This window comes from Natator depressus, chromosome 6 (genome assembly GCF_965152275.1).
Source record: "Natator depressus isolate rNatDep1 chromosome 6, rNatDep2.hap1, whole genome shotgun sequence".
Classification (NCBI taxonomy): domain Eukaryota; kingdom Metazoa; phylum Chordata; order Testudines; family Cheloniidae; genus Natator; species Natator depressus.
The window spans coordinates 28,792,584-28,810,105 of record NC_134239.1 but is presented as its reverse complement, the minus strand read 5'-3'; the positions used below and the strand labels follow the sequence as shown (position 1 = coordinate 28,810,105).

The window sequence follows — 17,522 nt, the reverse complement described above, 5'->3', positions numbered from 1 at the left end:
ATATGCCAGTAAGTTTCTTCAATGATGAGTATGTATGACCAGCTAAATGGTAACAATGTTGAGTGATGAAATTTACAAATAATAAATGTAAATGCTAAAGAATGATCTTTCAGCTGATCCATTTGAATCAGTTTCCAGCTTTAAGAGATGTCTTGATACTTTTGCTGTTAGCCTATAACTTACCTCTCAGTATCACACAAGTAGGAGCGAGTAAGTGAAGAAATAAGCAGTCTTCCATCCAAATAATCAAGTTGAACTACACGGGAGTCAACAGTGGTTATAATCTGAACTGGAAACATCACAAAAGCAGCAGCTGCCTAAAGGAACAAACAAAAAATAACATATACTGGGCTTAGGTCAATGTTGGTAAGATTCTATAAAAACGACATTAAGAAAAAATTGCAAACTGCTGCACTCAAAGGTCAGAAAACGGCAAGCTTCAAACTGTTTGTGGTTGTTCACATTAATTTAACTCTGCCCTGTGTCCAATAACGTACACCATTACTTTCCCCCTACAAATACAACCCTGGATTTGAGAATGTTTATGCGAGTGAATAGCCCTACAGATTTCAATGGACTATCCACAAACTTTTTGGCCCGAGGGCCACATCGGGATTGCAAAACTATATGGAGGGCCAGGTAGGGAAGGTAGTGCCTCCCCGAACAGCCTGGCCCCTGCCCCCTATCTTCCCTCTCCTGCTTCCCGCCCTCTGACTTCCCCCCTCATAATCCCCAACCCATCCAACCCCCCCACTCCTTGTCCCCTGACCGCCCCCTCCCGGGACCCCCACCCCTAACTGCCCCCCCTGAGACTCCACCCCCTATCCAACCCAGCCTTCTCCCTGTCCCATGACTGCCCCGACCCCTATCCACACCCCCGACCCCTGACAGGCTCCCTGGGACTCCCACGCCTATCCAACCCGCCCTGTTCCCCGTCCCCTAACTGCCCCATCCAACCCCCCTGTTCCCTGTCCCCTGACTGCCCCACCTGCTCCTGGTCCCTTGACTGCCCAGACCCCTATCCACACCCCTGCCCCCTGACAGCCCCCTGGGACTCCCATGCCCTATCCAGCTCCCCCCTCCCGTTCCCTGACTGCCCCCCCGAACCTCCACCCCCATCCAACCACCCCCTACTCCCTGTCTGCCCCCCGGGACTCTCTGCCCCCTTACCATGCCAGAGCCAGCCACGCCGCCCAGACTGCCCGGCAGGAGCGGCGAGCCAGAGCGCTGGCGGCGCAGCACACTGAGGCTGCGGGGGAGTGGGGACAGCAGGGGAGGGGCCGAGGACTAACCTCTCCAGCCGGGAGCTAAGGGGCCGGGCAGGACGGTCCCGCGGACCATAGTTTGCCAACCTCTGATCCACACACATACAGTTATTCACATACGTGCTTGCAAGATGGGGGCCCTATCTATAGTGTCTTGTAATTTTTCTCCCCATCAGTGTATACCTGTACTATATTCATTGTTGTACATCATAGTCCTCTCTGACTTTTTTTTTAGTAAGTTCTCTTTCTATATAAAAGAGTCATTACCCATGTAATGCACATTTTCTTTTAAGCGTGCAATAGTCTCCCTTAGGTGTATTCCCATAGGGAATACACCTATTTACTAAGGTAACTTAGCTTCACATTTAATCGACCTACAAATGCCAGCAAGTTTCATCGTTACTCTGCGGCATGTTGTCTAAATACCATTTACTACATAATTCTCACACAGATGCCTTGCATTGACTGTGGGCCATACAACAAGTAGCACACACCTGGGCTCTCACTCGTGATGACACTGATGCAGCTGAACCAGGAGGCGCACAAGAGAAAAGTTCGTTACAATTCTCTAATACAGACAGGCCATAGCCTGACTATTAAACCTTTGGGTATTATTTAGCTTCAATGGCCAATTAACACTGTGGAGAAAGTACGTCAGAGTTTCAACAGTCCAATCCCTTCAACAGAGGGTTTAGTGCACACATTATATATTCCGGAGACATTTTCTCTTCTCGTCCCCCACGTAACCCAGTAAAACCAGGGAAGAATAGAGTTGACTTACTTGATATTTCTAAAATAAAACAAGCAGATTTTTTTCTTTAATACAAAGGCTTTCAGGCCTTCTTACAGGCTATATTTTATACATTATAAATAAGGCTATAGATTTGTCATGGCAGGAAAAAAGAAAGAGTCACAATAGCATGATCTTCCCACTTATCCGTGACTTTTTTCGTCCATGACTCACTCACCTCACACCATCAGCTCCTGTCTTGCAGGCCTGGGCCCAGCTCCCCGCTCTGTGTGTTGCAACCAGGTGTATGGGATTGCAGCACCACTCAGGTTTGGCCTGCCCCTCTATCACAACGAAGAGGCAGCTGGGCCAAATCTGAGCAGTGCTGCAATCCTGCATGCCTGGTTGCAATGCCCAGAGTGGGAAGTTGGGACCAGCCCCACAGGATGCAAGCTCTACTGCTCCCTGTGCTCGAGGTGAGTGCAGGTTGGGCTTGCTCTGAAGCCCCGTCCCTTCCCAGGCCACGATTAGGGTTGTGGTGTCAGAGCAGAAGGTGTTGCTGCAGCTGGTCGGTGCCCCCTCATTTGTCAGGGCATATTTTATCAAGAATCACAGAGCAGTCATAATAAAATTAGTAAAAGTCACAGGCTTAGCAACTGCTCCATGAATTTTTATATAAAATGCCCTGACATATCTGAAGCCCAAATTATAAAAAAGCAAAAAAGATAGAGGCCAGTTTTCTAAAAGTTCTTTGCAGATTTAATGCTAAATGTATTGTTCAGATCTGACATGACATGAACCTCAAAACCCGAACTTCCACTTTACTATAATTTTCAGTTCCACTTTTGCTCTTTTTTGCAATTGTTCTGGTAACATGTTTAACTGTGGAGCTGTGACATGATTTGGGACTTTCCTTATGTAAAACTTATGAATTCTGGTTCATATTATGAAATTGCTATACCATGGAAAGCCTCAGTGTATACTGAATCAGCCATTTGATAATAGGGACTGTATTATACATGGCACAGACTCTAACTAGACAGCTATGACAGGAACATCAAGAGTCATTAACATTTTAAACAGGTGTACCTTGGCCATAACTGTTACCCATATGGGGAGGCTGTGTTGCAAGAAACTAGTGTTTTCAGTCTGGACTTCAGACAGGCAGTAACCAAGCAACAGCACACCTGACGGTGGATCTTGATCACCTGAGGGAAGCTTTGAGGCTGACGAGGAGAGTAACATGGCAGAGGAACTGGAAAGTTATAAATGGACACAGTGTGCTCTGAGTAGCTCTCTCAGGGCACAGAACAAGGTGGCTAGATGGGTCAGGAGGAAGGAAGGAGAGGAAGGTCCTGGGACCCTGAATACACTAACCAAAATCCAAACACCTCTCACCATGGGCACTCGGGGAGGGAATTGCATAAAGGTATTTAATTTTGCCTATATCTGTTTATCTCTTGTGATTGATGAATAAAGCATGACTAGTTTAGAAAGTCCTTGTGCGTTACCTCCTTTAACTTCACATGTCCCAAAAGGATTAAACTATGAACCAGAACACTCATGAGAATGGAGCTCTGGGGAAGGTGTGCTTAAGCTATTGGGGAGACTGGAGGGTTTTGGGGGTCAGCACTGATCCTGGAATCCAAGACTGCTCAATCACAAGGTCCCATTCCCCATAAGTGTCATCAGAGAGTTTATGCCTGGGAAGTGTGCCCGAGAAACCAGAAGCCTATCCAGAGGAGCTTAGCAGCACATGGATCCAGCATGTGGGTACAAACACAGCTGTCTGCCAAGCATCCAGTGGGAGAAGCTTAGCCAGGACTGTGACAAACTGTTTTTTGCCTTGTCTACAGGCACTATGCATGTAACTACATGCCGCAGTGAAAGAAGGCTGCGTCCACACTTGTCACTGAGGTGTGTAGCAAGACATGACAGTAAGAAGTTCTGGCGGGGCGACAGCAAGGAAAGTCTCTGGCGGGGGGGGGGGGGGGGGGAGGAGTTTCCCTTATGCCTCCCCCATACCAGAGCTTTTCCCCGTGGCAGGGAACGGACTCTGATACTACACTGTTAAAAACAGCAGTGTAGACATAGGAGGCAATGCTTGAACATGTAGAGAGCTACGTAGAATATATACTCATGTGTTTAGCAATGGAGGGCACTCTACTCTACTCACCTAAGACATGTCTACACTGCTATTTATACCTGTGCTAGCTGGGCGTGCTGTGCCTGTATTCTATATGCCGCCATAAGTGTAGACAATAACTTAATATCCTGTACAGTGATGGACTGATTCTACAATTAAGCAGAAGTACCATAATAAGTGGTGCATCCATCTTTTGATTACTTAAGACTATTTGACGTAACCGCCAAGACAGAAATTATGGATTTAAGCTCAGACTTCTAAAAAGGAGTTGCATCACTGTGCAAAAAATCCACCCTGAACTCAATGTCTGTTAAAAGTGGTAAATCGTACCTCCAAATTGAATGCTAATGTATTTTAGAATATTTACATTATATTGCCACTTGCTGGATTAGCTACATATACAGTCAAGAATTGAAGCAAACATTTATACCAGTATCTAGTTAATCACTCCTGTCTAGTCACTAAAACGAGCAGAACTTAATTTGCTAGTGAATTCTTTCCCCCACCCTGATTTTACTAACAAACATGGACACATTGAATCTGTGTGTCTGTCTGTTGGAATCTCCTCTCATTGTAAAGAAAATGGGTAACATTTTACCTTCCCTTGTTTGGATGTATTAATCTTGATAGCAGACACTTTTCCCACATGATCTCCTACAAAAACTCGAAGTGCGGCTGTATCCCAACAAAGAGATGTGACTTTTTTGCCTTTGTGCTCAGTGGAAACATAAATCCGCTCTGGCTTTCCACGACGCTCCTGATTGAGTTCCCAGACAACTACAAGGCCTTGACTGTAACAGTTAGGAGATTAACATTTTTAAGAGAACTGACCTTTTGAAAGTGACTATCATTTATACTAGTAGTAAAGAAGTGCTGCTTGCAGAAAGAGGCAAGCAAAGAATACATTTTGATATAATAATGCTGTGTTTGAATGCTGTACATATGAAAATTACGAGGTTGACCATTCTGAAAAATAAAGTGCTACATTTATCCAAAGATACAAGCTTCCACACACCAACCTACCAACATACATCAGCCCTGACTTGGAGGGTTGCTCACTCAAACCTGGGCCTCTGTTCTGAAACTGCCAATAAAGGTGTCCGTTGTGAGCTAAATAAATGTAACTAACTGGAATTTCAACGTATAAATGTTTTAGCTACCCATTTCACTTTATCAGGTCAGCAAACACACTTTCACGTGCCACTGAAATGTCTCAGGCCTTAGCTAACAGAGAAATTGACCAACATGGCTACTGTGGAATACACTCCAGCAGAGAAGATGCTTTATAGCCTTGGGGCAGGAAGGGAAAAATTAATTAAATCGAATTTCTCACCTGGTGGCAACAGCAACATAATCTTCATCATGTAAACAACAGGCAACCCGGGAAATGGCACCTTCCTGATGCAAGAAAGACCAGTCAAGTGATGAAGTGAATATAGTTCCAAGTGCAGCAGTAAAGTTAGTTCTCATTACTACGTTTAGTTATAAACAGTTCTTATCCTCTACCTGAGAACTACAACAAGAGATGAAAGTCAGTCTTCATAGCTGCTTTGAGTGCTCTTGGATTCTTTGCCTTCTCTTCACTTTTTTTTTTTTTAAGTGGAACTTACTGGTTGTGAAAAACGTCCAACTGACAGTCCTGGAGACTGAAGCCCTATGTTTATCCATTGAAGAGGAACATAGGTAGTGGCAATGAAAATTATTTCATCTGACACAGTCTACGCAACGTCTTAAATTCTGGACTAAAGGAACCAGCTCTATGAGTGACAAGGGTTCAGTTTTCAAACCCATTCAATTCTGCCAGTGACGAGGGTTGTTTTCAGAATACAAACAGCAATAATGCACAAGGAACCAAAATGAGTTTGTGGTTTCAATTCGCCAACTATTGTTAGACTGTAAAGATATCTGATCACGACTGATCTGTATTGGATTCTAAACTGATGAACTCAATGCAAAAGGCTTCATAACGAATTACCAATCGTCAGTGTAACTGAGTCCAACTGACAGCCTACTTTGGCCCAGTGAAAAAGACAGTCTCCTGCACACGGAAGTTAAGTATACCATTTGTATTAGACAGCATCCTCTTCACTCTGTGCTTCAAGTAACAAAGGGGATCTTTCATATGGCCCTTGAGCCAACTGGAAATCTGTGGTTATATTTTTAAATAATTGTACACAACTCAAGTTTAAAGGTAAAGTTTTGAAAAGTAACCAAATAAGGGGGAAATGCTGGCATACACAAATACACAAGGATACCAATAAAGGCATAATCATATCTAAAATAATGCTGCCAATTATGTCTGTCTCAAGGCAAGCACAGTGTTAGCACTTGGACAAGTGAAAGGAGATACATTTACAAGAAGACCAACACAACAGAAATTTTTGTAATAGAGGTGCCTCCAAATCATTTGGTTGACAAGGACTTTACTGATCCCATCACCAGCATCAAAGCAGTTTTAATTCTGTACTTTTTTAGAAATCAAGACTTGTAAATAAACAAAACTTTTATTCATCCATCATCCCCCCCACAACAGTGAAAAATGAAACAGACCATTTGATATACTAATAATGCAGAGATTGCATAACACAGTCTCAGCTTTTTGAAAGCTGATCCCCCTTCCTCCGCACAGGAAAATTAAATCCATCATTCTCTGCCTCCAATCCTGCCACGTGTTGTTAAAAGCCAACAATCCTTTAAAAATCCTAATTTATATATCTTCAACACCTCCTCCAGCCCAAGTTAGTCCTTTACATATGCCACCAACTTTGGGGAACACAAGAAAGGAAGTATATTCTGAAGATCTATTCCAGTCTTAAGTGCGTTGAGCATGGTAATAGCTAAGGCTATGTTTTAGTCACGGGTATTTTTAGTAAAAGTCATGGATAGGTCAGGGGCAGTAAACAAAAATTCACTGCCCGTGACCTGTTCATGACTTGTACTATACCCCTGACTAAATATTGAGAGTGCCATGGGTGCTGGGGGCAGGGGCGCAAGTGCATGTGCTGCAGGGGGGAGCGGTCAAGGGAGCGTCGCAATTGCACATGCTGGGGGAGTGGTCCGGGGGGTGCCGCGAGTGCTGGTGGGCCCGGGACCCCCACTGGTGCTGGTAGGCTCCCTACCCAGCTTCTGGGATGCAGCGACATGTCCCTCCCTAAGTTCCTAGCTATGCACGCTGCCAGCTCTGCAGCTCCCATTGGCCAGGAACAGCAGCCAATGGGAGCTGCAGGGGCAGTGCCTGCGGACGGAGGCAGCAAGTAGAGCTAGGAGCTGAGAGGGAGGGACATGTTACCATTTCTGGGGAGCCCCCCCCAAGATAAGCACTGCCCCTCCCGCACCCCTAGCCCCAGCCCTAAGCCTGCCATCCAAAATCCTCCTGCTGCGGGGGCAGTGGCCTGAGACTCCCTCAGCAGGGGCTGGTGCGACTGGTCCAGGGGCTGCCTGAGCTGATCAGGCAGCCCCGGAGCCAGCCACACCAGCCACTGCAGAAGTCACAGAGGTCACAGAATCTGTGACTTCCGTGACAAACTCGCAGCCTTAGTAATAGCTAACAGTGTTAATATATAGAGAATCATCATTGGCGTTTGAGTTAACACCCATTGAAATGACTGAGGCAATTCACAGCTAGAGTTATTGTTTCAGGTTCACTGCAAATTTAGGTAGATATCTCCAAACTGGATATGCTGACTTCACATAAGATTTGAAGATTTTCTTTTGAACATAAGAGAGAGAGAGAGGGAGAGACTTGTTTAAAAAAGGAAAGCTATGAGTCTGGAGAACAACTGAGTAGACTATGCACCCTTTCAGGCTACTCCTCCTTCAAACCCCCACACTTTGCAAAGCGCTATTTTTGCAAACAACCACCTCTCTCTTCAAACACAAGTAGTGAGAAAATTCACCTTATTTGGATAATTCAACAGGCTGTACGTTCCTGGGACTTTAATATGAATATACCATTTCCCCACTTCTTCAATTGAAATATTGCCCTTCCTGAGGTTTTTGCATAATTCTAACCTTACCTTATGAGTGAGGAACAGCCTCTGTTTCCAACCATCTTTTTGAATCAGGTTTAATCCCCCTCCTGAACTGCCCAGAGCCAGCCATTTCCGAGACACAGCTATACATGTGCACTGAAAAAATTATGACACAGGACACTGTAGCTACTTAAACGTAAATTCCACTGATAATGGCATCTCATTTGTCCTTTATTTGTTAAAAACAAAAGCTTTAACAATGAACCTATTCTATGCCTGCCACTCATCTCCCCCCCCCCCTTCCCCCCTCAAGGTATGCAACAGCAAGGCCAGGTTGTCAGAGAAATGAAATCAATGCATTCAAAGAGGGGAGTCAACAGCAAAAGCAAACAAACTCTTGAACACTGTTTTCCTGCAAATATATTTAGTGATAAAGGACACAGAAAAAGACAAATTCAGGTTTTTTCATAAGCTGTTTGAGCACTTTAAACCTTGTTAGACGATATTTTTTAAACAAGGGCAAAAGTTATTTTCTTTTGATGGATCTGCCATCATACTCAATAAGCACAGATCAAAGCGTAGAACAGTTTGCTATTAAGTTGTACATCGGAATAAGGTAGCATCCACTTAAAGTTTAACCAATCATCTGATTTCATGGGCTGACCAAAAAATAAACCTTAAATCATAATACAAATGTTTTAATTCAAATTAAGTGACTACGCACTTAGAGGCTTTGGGGGTAAATATTGCATTTTTCCTGGAACTGACTAATCTATTCTTAAAGTACCTTATATTCGTAATTTGCTTCAAAAACAGAATTAAACAGCAAATTACTCTGACTTTAAGAATGGGCAAGCAACATTTTTAAAGATACATGCAAGATTTTTCTATTTATTTCATAACAGACAAAAGAAGATCCATCTTTGTTTGCTCTACACTGCTCTTAACTGTTCTTCCAAGAAGCCACTGTTCTCGACCATGCTGCTGACTGTAATAAAACTGGACCCAAGCTTTAAGTAGCAAACACTAAGTCATAATCTGCAAATTGCATAATAGCTTCTAGAGCTATACAAATCAAAGCAATTTTATGCAGTCATTCACCAAGCAGTAGCATGACAAAAATATTGACTTCTGTGTCTGAAAAACAAGAAGCAACAAAGCAAAAAATGCAACAAGCAAGAACCAAACTTACCTTCAGACGGCTAGAATCCAACCTGAGTGCAGAAAGCAATGGATCCAAACATTCAAGTTCTGCCAATACATGGCTGTAAGATTCTGGTATCATTGGCACAGATGTCATTGAGTTAAGAAAGCCTGGCAATACTCAATCATTGGTGCATTATTTACTTCAGCTTCTAGCTGTACCTGCAGAAGTTAAATTTAAGAATATAATCCCTTTCTTGAGCTGTTACAATTTGCTTTCTAGCCCCACCTTTGTTCTTTAAGAACTAGTCTAAAGTTAAAAGTTTGCTCACATAGCTATGTCACTTAGGAAAATGGGATGGAGGGGGAGAGGGGAAACACCCCTAACCTCATATAGCCTGATAGCAAACACGAGTATAGCAGTACAGTTTATTTTGTTCAGAGAACTGGTATAAGCTATACTGACAAAAAAAATCTTTTGCTGGTATAAACTTTGCCTACACAAGGAGGATTAGCTGGTATAGCTATACAGGAAAACCCTTTTTAATGGGGACAAAGACTTAAGACTGCTCATGAAGATACAAAGGCGGGGGGATCTAACAGGCTGCAGGCTTGATCGTGCAACTGGACCCATACAAGCATAAGGATCCTCCTACATGGATCCGACTGCAAGGGCAGGGCCCTAGTTTGTTTTGTCTATGAACTTACACTGGAAATGTTAGTCTGTTGGATGAGCTACAATTTGATTATTCCTAAAGGTAAATATCTGATGGGTTTACAGTCTCCTGTGCAATCTAAGCCCAGCCCATAGACTCAAATTGCATTGATTTAGCTAAAAATCAATTTTGAAGATCAATCTGGTTAAACCAGTGTAAATCACTGCATTGACACACTTAAAATTGATATTACATGTAAAATATGTTGTTAAAATATGAATGTTACAATATCAAGCACTCAAAAGTTAAAAAATACCAAAACCAGGGTAGTCCATTCAACCTTAATTCAGCCTCCTTGTGCACATGCACTATGAAACACCCTAACGACGTACAACAGTTTCCACAGGACCCATCATTCATGCACTGAATGGGATAGCTATTCAATATTTTTATCTTCACCATCAGTGTGGGGCCCCATGCATTATTTCCTGCACATCATCCAAACCTTGCACTGCATACAAAATTGGCAGTTTCCTCACAAGCTTTATCAAAATAAAACAAAAAACAACATACCATTTTTTTTTATACCGACCACTCTACATGTCATTAGGGTCGGGGGGAAGGGGGGCGCGCATTTTTAGCTCCACAGCACAGACTTCTACCACTTAACTGCCAGTAGCAGCAGACTTATTTACTGAGGACCAGTCACTAGAAGGATAAGACACATACTTTGACAGCAAGTTTCAAAGATATTTGCTGACAACGAAGTAACACTGGGACTTCTGGAATTCTTAAGTCCGTTCCAGGATATGGACGGGAGCATCTCTAGTGGTTACAGACTAACATATTTTTTGCTGTTCACACGTTTTAGGGGAGATTTGGCCTAATAAACAAAATACTCTAATCCCACTCTAGTACATACAGTAGCAGATCGAATCCACACTTCCCCAAATACGGTTCAGGGAGTGTACCCTTGTACAAATCACACCACCCACGCCTAGAAAAGGATCTTTTTCTCCCCTCTGCCACAGGCTTTTGACAACTGTTGGAAGGGGCTTTGCCATTCCTCCCCTCCTTCAGGCTCTTCTGAGGAATGGGTGGGGAGCTCCCCAACTTTTTTTTGTAGACCCTCTTCCCTCTGAGAATAACTCCAGTACTCATGTCTACCACCCACAGTCTCCTCAGGCTGTAGCCTGAAACTGACATGTTCCTGCATTGCTGCCACAGGAACCTAAATACCAGAGTCAGCCCGTGGCTTTCCCAAGGAGCAGCAGTGCCACTAGCGCTGTCTGCCTGCAGACTCAGGTCCATCGGGGTCAGCTTCTTCCCGGCGCGTACGTTTCACCCACGTGTACGTTCGCTTTTAAGCTCAGACTGCAAACACTTTGGGCAACAGGGCCAGGACCTGGTTGGGGAGACTCTCCCGGCTGCCACTCATACTAGCAACGACAACACGGAGCCGCCAGGACGCGAAACCGAGAAGTTATTTCAAAGTGCAGGCTCCCAGTCTGCGGAGGGTGGCTCTCGCCCTCTGGGGGTTGCTGGCGGGGCAGTGCCCGCTGTGGCAGCCAGGGGAGGCAGCCGGGGAGCACGACAGCCCCTGCGAGAGCCAGCACTGCCTAGGCAGCGGAGCTGGGCGCCAGTCACACCATGGCACCGGGACAGGGGGAGGCAGAAAACGGATGGGACCCACCCACTGCACGATGCTTGGGCCCCAGCGCTCTGCTACTGCTGGCCCGATCCTGGCCCAGCTCCCCGCGCGGACACTCACCCACCGAACTCCAACCTGGCCGGCCCCGTCAGCTGCTTTCTCCAGCCCCGCCCCCACGGCACGCGATCCTTCCCCAGCCTACCTGAAACACGTCACCTCGTGCGCGCGCGCGCCCGCAAAAAAGTGCGTCACGCGCACACAACCTCTCCCCCCGTCACGTGACGGGTACGCTCTTTTCACCCCTCCCCCCCTCGGGCGGTTGCCTAGGGAAGTCCCCGCCCCCCCTCAGCGCCGCGCTACCCCGGAGCGGAACAGACAGGACCGAACAGGCGGAACGAAAGGGACGGAGCCGGACTCATCGCTCTTCGGGGCCGGGTGACCGGGATGGGAGTGACCGGACGGTGGCAGCCGCGTTGTTGGTACCTGGTCACCACCCCCTCCCGTGCACTGTCATGGCGACGGGAGGGGGAAGGGAGAAACCGTCACGTGATGCAGGATTGTGATGGTCGCGGGGAGAACCTGTCATGTGACCGGGAGGTGTCATGGCGACACCAGTCTCCCCCGTCACGTGACCCGGTCTCCCTCTGTGCGTCGCGGGACTTTAGCTAGTTCCGGTCACGTGCCCTTGCTGCCCAGTTTGGCCGCCCCATGGGAGAGGAGGCGGCGAGACCCCCCCGAGTAGCGGCACCGGCAGCGGCTGGAGTCAGTGCCCAGCGCCACCCGCCCTCTCATCCCGCCGCGCCCGCACCCGGCGGCCTGGGGCCTGAGCAGCCGCCCGCACGGTAGGAGTCTGGACGGTGTCCAGGGGCTCGGCGGAGTCTCCCGGGCGGGCTGGGGCAGCGGGGGTGCTCCCCAGGCGGGGGCCCGTGTCTGTGCGGGAGGGGATGGGCCGGGCCGGGGTCCCTGTGCTGGCTCCTGGCGGGGAGCGAGGCACCCAGCCCTGCGAGCCGGCGTTGACAGCCCGAGAGCGCAACGCGTTCTGGCCGCCTCCGGCCCCCGCTGCTCCGGGCTCCCCAGCTATCGCCGGGCGAGGGTAGCTCGGCTTGTCCTGCCCTGGGGGCTACCGCTGAGCGGGATGCGGCCGGGGGAAGAGGCGGATTTATTGACACACACGGTGTGCTCGGACGTGGGGGAGGGCGTGCAGCCGGGTTGAGGGAATGACAGGGCAAGCTGGGCGGGAGAGGACCCAGGGGCGCGTGGTGGCAGGAACATGTTCCTCTCTCTGAGGTGGGACTGATCCAGCGGTGTGTAACGTGTGGGAATGTTGCCCTGCTGACCCTGTGCCCTTCCAAATGAGGTAAAACCAAGGTCCGGCTCGTGTGTTTGTTAAAGATAAAAAATGCCATTGTGTAATGATCAGGATTTGATGCCTGATGGTCTGGTTGCAGCCCAGCTCAGATAATCATGCTGTGCCTCCCTAAAATATATACCTTGATCATGCAAGCTGCTTTATGCAGGTGGACTTCTGCACCTCTGCAGAACCCCATGTGGGTGTGAAAGTCTGCTTGTGTGGAGCAGCTTGTAGGATCAAGGTTTAAGTTATAGTTCTGTAAATAGTTGTGAGGCTTACCTCCTCCCTCCCTACATTTTTTTTCCTTAAAAGAATCAGCATCCCATTTTAGACCCTGTTGCCACGTGTTTTGACTGACGTGGGTCTGCTCACATCTCCGTGTGCTGTGCTGCTGCTAGCACAGTTGATCCTGTTCACCACTCCATACTCTGTGCTGTCTCTGCTGATAAAAGCACCACTGTGCAGAAGCACAGATGGCATCAACAGATTGGGTGATCTTTTTCTGTTTGGGGTATACATGAGACACTGAAACTTGAGAAAGGGAGGGATAAAACTGGAACAAAAGGTTAAGGAAAGGGAGAGATGGAAATGTCACCAGTAATTGTCTATTGTTCAGCATTGCTGTCTTGCCATAAAATCCAAGATAGTGAGAAGTACCAAAGAGGGCAGGAAACTACGGTATTCCTTTTACTTGTGACGTTGAAACTGTAGCTGAAATGAAACTTCAAGATTCAGAGGTTTGATATTGGGAAATTTAGCTGGAGATTACAGCCATTAGGCCTATATACAAAGGCAAAGAAATGATAGCACCACTCTCCCTTTTCCAAAATCTAAAAGAAAATTCCACCGATTTAAAAAGAGGTGGCATCTGACATGCATTCACAGCTTAGTTTTCTCTCTCACTTAAGCAAGTAATGTGTTGTTTCTTCTAGTCTTACTGCAACTAAAATTTTTACTACATTAGACCACAGAAGCTTCTAACCATGCCAGGGGTTCAGACTTATTGTGTAGACAGGCCAAAACATAAGTTCCAGAGTTCTTCAGCTTGTTGTCTTGCTTGCCTAATAAGAACAACTTGTTGTGCTCTACCCTTCCTTATAGTAAAATGACAGATGAGCTCCCTTTCTTGTCCACCTGTCATAGAAGTCTAGGACCATTTCAAAACCCATTTTTGTCTCAGCCAAATCAGGACTATTAGCAGGAGTACTGGTGGCCTCTCTTCTCTATCCAAATCTCACTTGCCAAAGCAATCCATGTGGGAGGGGAATAGGCAAGATCCCCTGGTGCCTTGTTACTTGGCTACTCTAGAAGGAGCAGAGAAAAGGAATGGTAGGGGAGAGCTAATTAAAGAGAAACAAAGAAGCCAGGCAGGTGGCTTAAAAGTAGCTGCTAGCTTGTCTCTGCCTGACTTAATCCACCAACTAGGGAAATGGAAGTGGGTATGTTGAAGATCCTTTTCCCCACTACTGCGGTCCAATTTTTGCTGGACTCTTCACATGCTGCGTTTACCCCTCCTTTTCCAATTTCATGGGGAATATTCATAAATGGGCTGGGAAATAAACAACCCTTGCAGCTCAGTCTTCCTTTGTTTTCATTTTTTTAACACACCACTTATGCTGCAGGATGAGTGGTGTCAGTAGTCATGTACAGCTGAAAGTGTCAGTCCCGGGAGAAGTTTTGTGCCTCCTCCATGGAGTCCTACCCACAAGTTGGAACCACTGATTTATCTACATGCTTTTTGAAAATATTACCTATTTTATTATTTCAAAGGCCCTGTTGCAGAACACAAATGTTCAACAACATAACCTCTTGTTTCATAGATAAGTTACTATCAGAGATACGTGTCTATGCAAAGCAGCAAAAACCTGTATCTAACAAGTTGTCTTTTCATATTGCTTAGTACTTGGCATGTAAAGTCCACTTACCGGTCTTGAGTGGGGGTCTCTTAACTATCAATTTCTGCAGAATTAAAGCTTTTAAATAAAACTGGGTTTCTATCTTTCATGATTGCAAAGGTAATCTTTCAAATTTGAAACAAGTGTAAACTGACAAAGAGCCATCTTCCTGAGTTTCAACTAGACAACTCCAATGCCTTTACTGCTAATTTATACTTTTGCTAAAAAAAAACAGTAGATTAAAATTAACAAAACTTGTCAGCTTGACAACTGTAGTTCAGACCCCTGGGAGCAGCAGTGATATTGTCGTGAATCATGTCACTTTCACAGTGCTGCTGCAGACATTCAAGAGAAAGTGCCCCAAAAAATGGAGTGGGGGGGGGGGGTAGAGTATTGGGGAACTTTTCTTCCCTCACAGCAGCTAGAAAGCTTTAAATGGTGGAGAAGACACTTATTATCTAGAGATGATACAAAAGAGAGCCTTCCCACCAGCAATTAGAGGAGAAGCATTTGGATTTCTGTTTTAGTAATACCTCAGAACCGAACTGGTGGAGCCATTTCGTCTTGTTAGGTTGTAGGTGTATAGTATTTTTTTAAACCCTGATTAGTGAAATATTTTGATTCTTAATGCACTGTTTAAAGGAGGACTCCAGGGTTTTTTTTCCCCCCTATCTTGGATAATGTTTGCTGCTTGCAAGTAGTTTGCAGACAGAGTTATGTCAGAGCTGTCATCTTTAAAGTGCAGTTATTACAGAGGCATGAAAGCAAAAGAAATAGCAATGACCGAAAAAGAACAGAAGAGCACTGATTTAGTGCATTCAATTTCCCAGACAATGGAACAAGCTACTTGTGGGATATTATGCATTCAGAAGCTGCACACTGCAAAGTACGGTGCCAGAAATATTGTCTTTGTTAGATAAATCAGGAACAGCTGATATTTTTTTCTCATTTGGAAAATCAGTTGTTTATAGAGGAAACATTACCTAGCTGAGAAAGTATAACTGCACAATAGGCTAAGCCTAAGCATGAAAATGCCTTTAATTCATCTCAATTCAGTGTGATTTGAAGTCCATCGCCTTTAGTGCAGTTGTGCCCTCTTTCAACTGTAGTAAACGTGGGGTATATAATTTTAAAAATAACAAGTGAGAAAATTGTTAAAATCTACACTATTGAGAAAACACTGAAGTTCTCATTCTGTGGCCAAATCTCTTACTTCCAGCAAGGGTAAGAATCCTGTGGGAGGCTGCAGAGCCAGAGCTGGGAAGGTTTTAAATCTTAAAGGAGATGGGTGTCCTAAATAATACCAGGAAAGAATAGTGGTATTGGGGGGAAGGGGAAATGGCACAGAATATCCTGGGTGCTACCTTGAAATCATGGCTTCATACATGTCTCATTTTGCCTCTGAAGCAAAGTATTACCAGAACTTCTCTAGCTATAGCACCCTAAATACTAAGTATTCTAGTGATAACCACAGTTTTGTCACAAACAGGCAGAAATCACATAAGCGCCCAATACTGCAGCAGTGAAGTCAATAGCAAAACTGTTGATCTGGTTCTGGACCAAAGCCTACGTGCAGATACATCTTCATCTTCTCTCATAAATATTGTACTTAATACACTTGTCTGATTGCTCAGCTTATAAGATTTTCACTGAGCAGAGCGCTGGTCATTACTAATTATCTATATAGATGTTCAAATTTAAAACAATTAGATTTTTATTTTCAACGTTGTACAGTATTTAAAATCCAGTTTAAAAACATATCCCTATGTAAGTATAAATGGATATGTATATTGGTTTCTGATGCCTATTAATACGTGGTAAAATATGGTACAGGTGTTCTTTTAAAGTATTGATGTAGATCTTGGCAATTAAAATAAGAAAATGTACATGTACATATTCAAAGTATTGAAAGGATTTCTAAAACTACTTAATACACTCGTAGCAAAGTGAGGAGGGGGCAGTAAGGTACATGGCAAATAAAACTGCAGGAGTAGGATGGGAATAAAATATGTAAAGGATATAGTACTGAAGGAAACTTCATGTCATTTTGATAGGAGTGAAATGTGTAGTGATGGAATACAGTAAAATTTGTATGTTACTGTTTATCTGTTCTCTTGAGAAATTTAAGATTGGGAAAACTATAAAGGAAAAAAGATATTAGCACTCCCATTATCCTTCCTCCCAATTACAAAAGGTCTTATTGAAGTCAATGACAAAACTCTCATTCTTTTCTGCAAAAAGAAAAGGAGTACTTGTGGCACCTTAGAGACTAACAAATTTATTTGAGCATAAGCTTTTGTGAGCTTTTAAGCACTGCATCCGATAAAGTGAGCTGAAGCTCACGAAAGCTTATGCTCAAATAAATTTGTTAGTCTCTAAAGTGCCAAAAGTACTCCTTTTCTTTTTGCGAATACAGACTAACACGGCTGCTGCTCTGAAACATTCTTTTCTGTTGTTGCAAGATTAGATCCTGAGTATTTTGGGAACAAAATAAATAGGCCAGTTAAAATTATGATTGTGTCTGAAGTCTCATTCAAGTCTTGCATGGTAATCAGTGGATCGTGCTGAAGGAAGGGGAAAGTAACTGGTTCATCTTTTTTACTTGGGAGGTACACAGTTGCAAGAACACGTAAGTCTACGATACTTTCGTCCCTCTCCCCTTCCAAATAGTTTTAACATATAGAGTTCCTATCACAGAAGGAAAGCATTATGAA

At 44.8% G+C, this 17,522-nt stretch overlaps 2 protein-coding genes across 6 annotated transcripts in view; one reads left to right on the top strand and one right to left on the bottom strand.

The window, feature by feature from the left end:
• The window catches only part of HPS5 (HPS5 biogenesis of lysosomal organelles complex 2 subunit 2), a 48,058-nt gene extending 35,935 nt beyond the window's left edge, over positions 1-12,123 (bottom strand). The window contains exons 1-6 of one of the 5 annotated variants that reach the window (XM_074954884.1): positions 12,046-12,123; positions 9,305-9,477; positions 8,158-8,268; positions 5,475-5,539; positions 4,740-4,932; positions 184-317 (exon numbers count right to left, since the gene is read on the bottom strand). In XM_074954884.1, coding sequence (XP_074810985.1) covers positions 184-317; positions 4,740-4,932; positions 5,475-5,539; positions 8,158-8,268; positions 9,305-9,412 — 611 coding nt within the window. In that variant the 5' untranslated portion in view covers positions 9,413-9,477; positions 12,046-12,123. Of the gene's footprint in view, positions 1-183; positions 318-4,739; positions 4,933-5,474; positions 5,540-8,157; positions 8,269-9,304; positions 9,699-11,682; positions 11,731-11,764; positions 11,783-11,944; positions 11,962-12,045 lie in introns of those variants that run through there. The other 4 variants (XM_074954886.1, XM_074954885.1, XM_074954882.1 and 1 more) reach the window with 4 other exon arrangements.
• Positions 11,999-17,522, top strand: part of GTF2H1 (general transcription factor IIH subunit 1) — a 36,367-nt gene continuing 30,843 nt past the window's right edge. The window contains exon 1 of the mRNA XM_074954887.1: positions 11,999-12,404. The gene's annotated coding sequence lies outside the window, so the exon portion shown is untranslated. The remainder of the gene's footprint in view (positions 12,405-17,522) is intronic.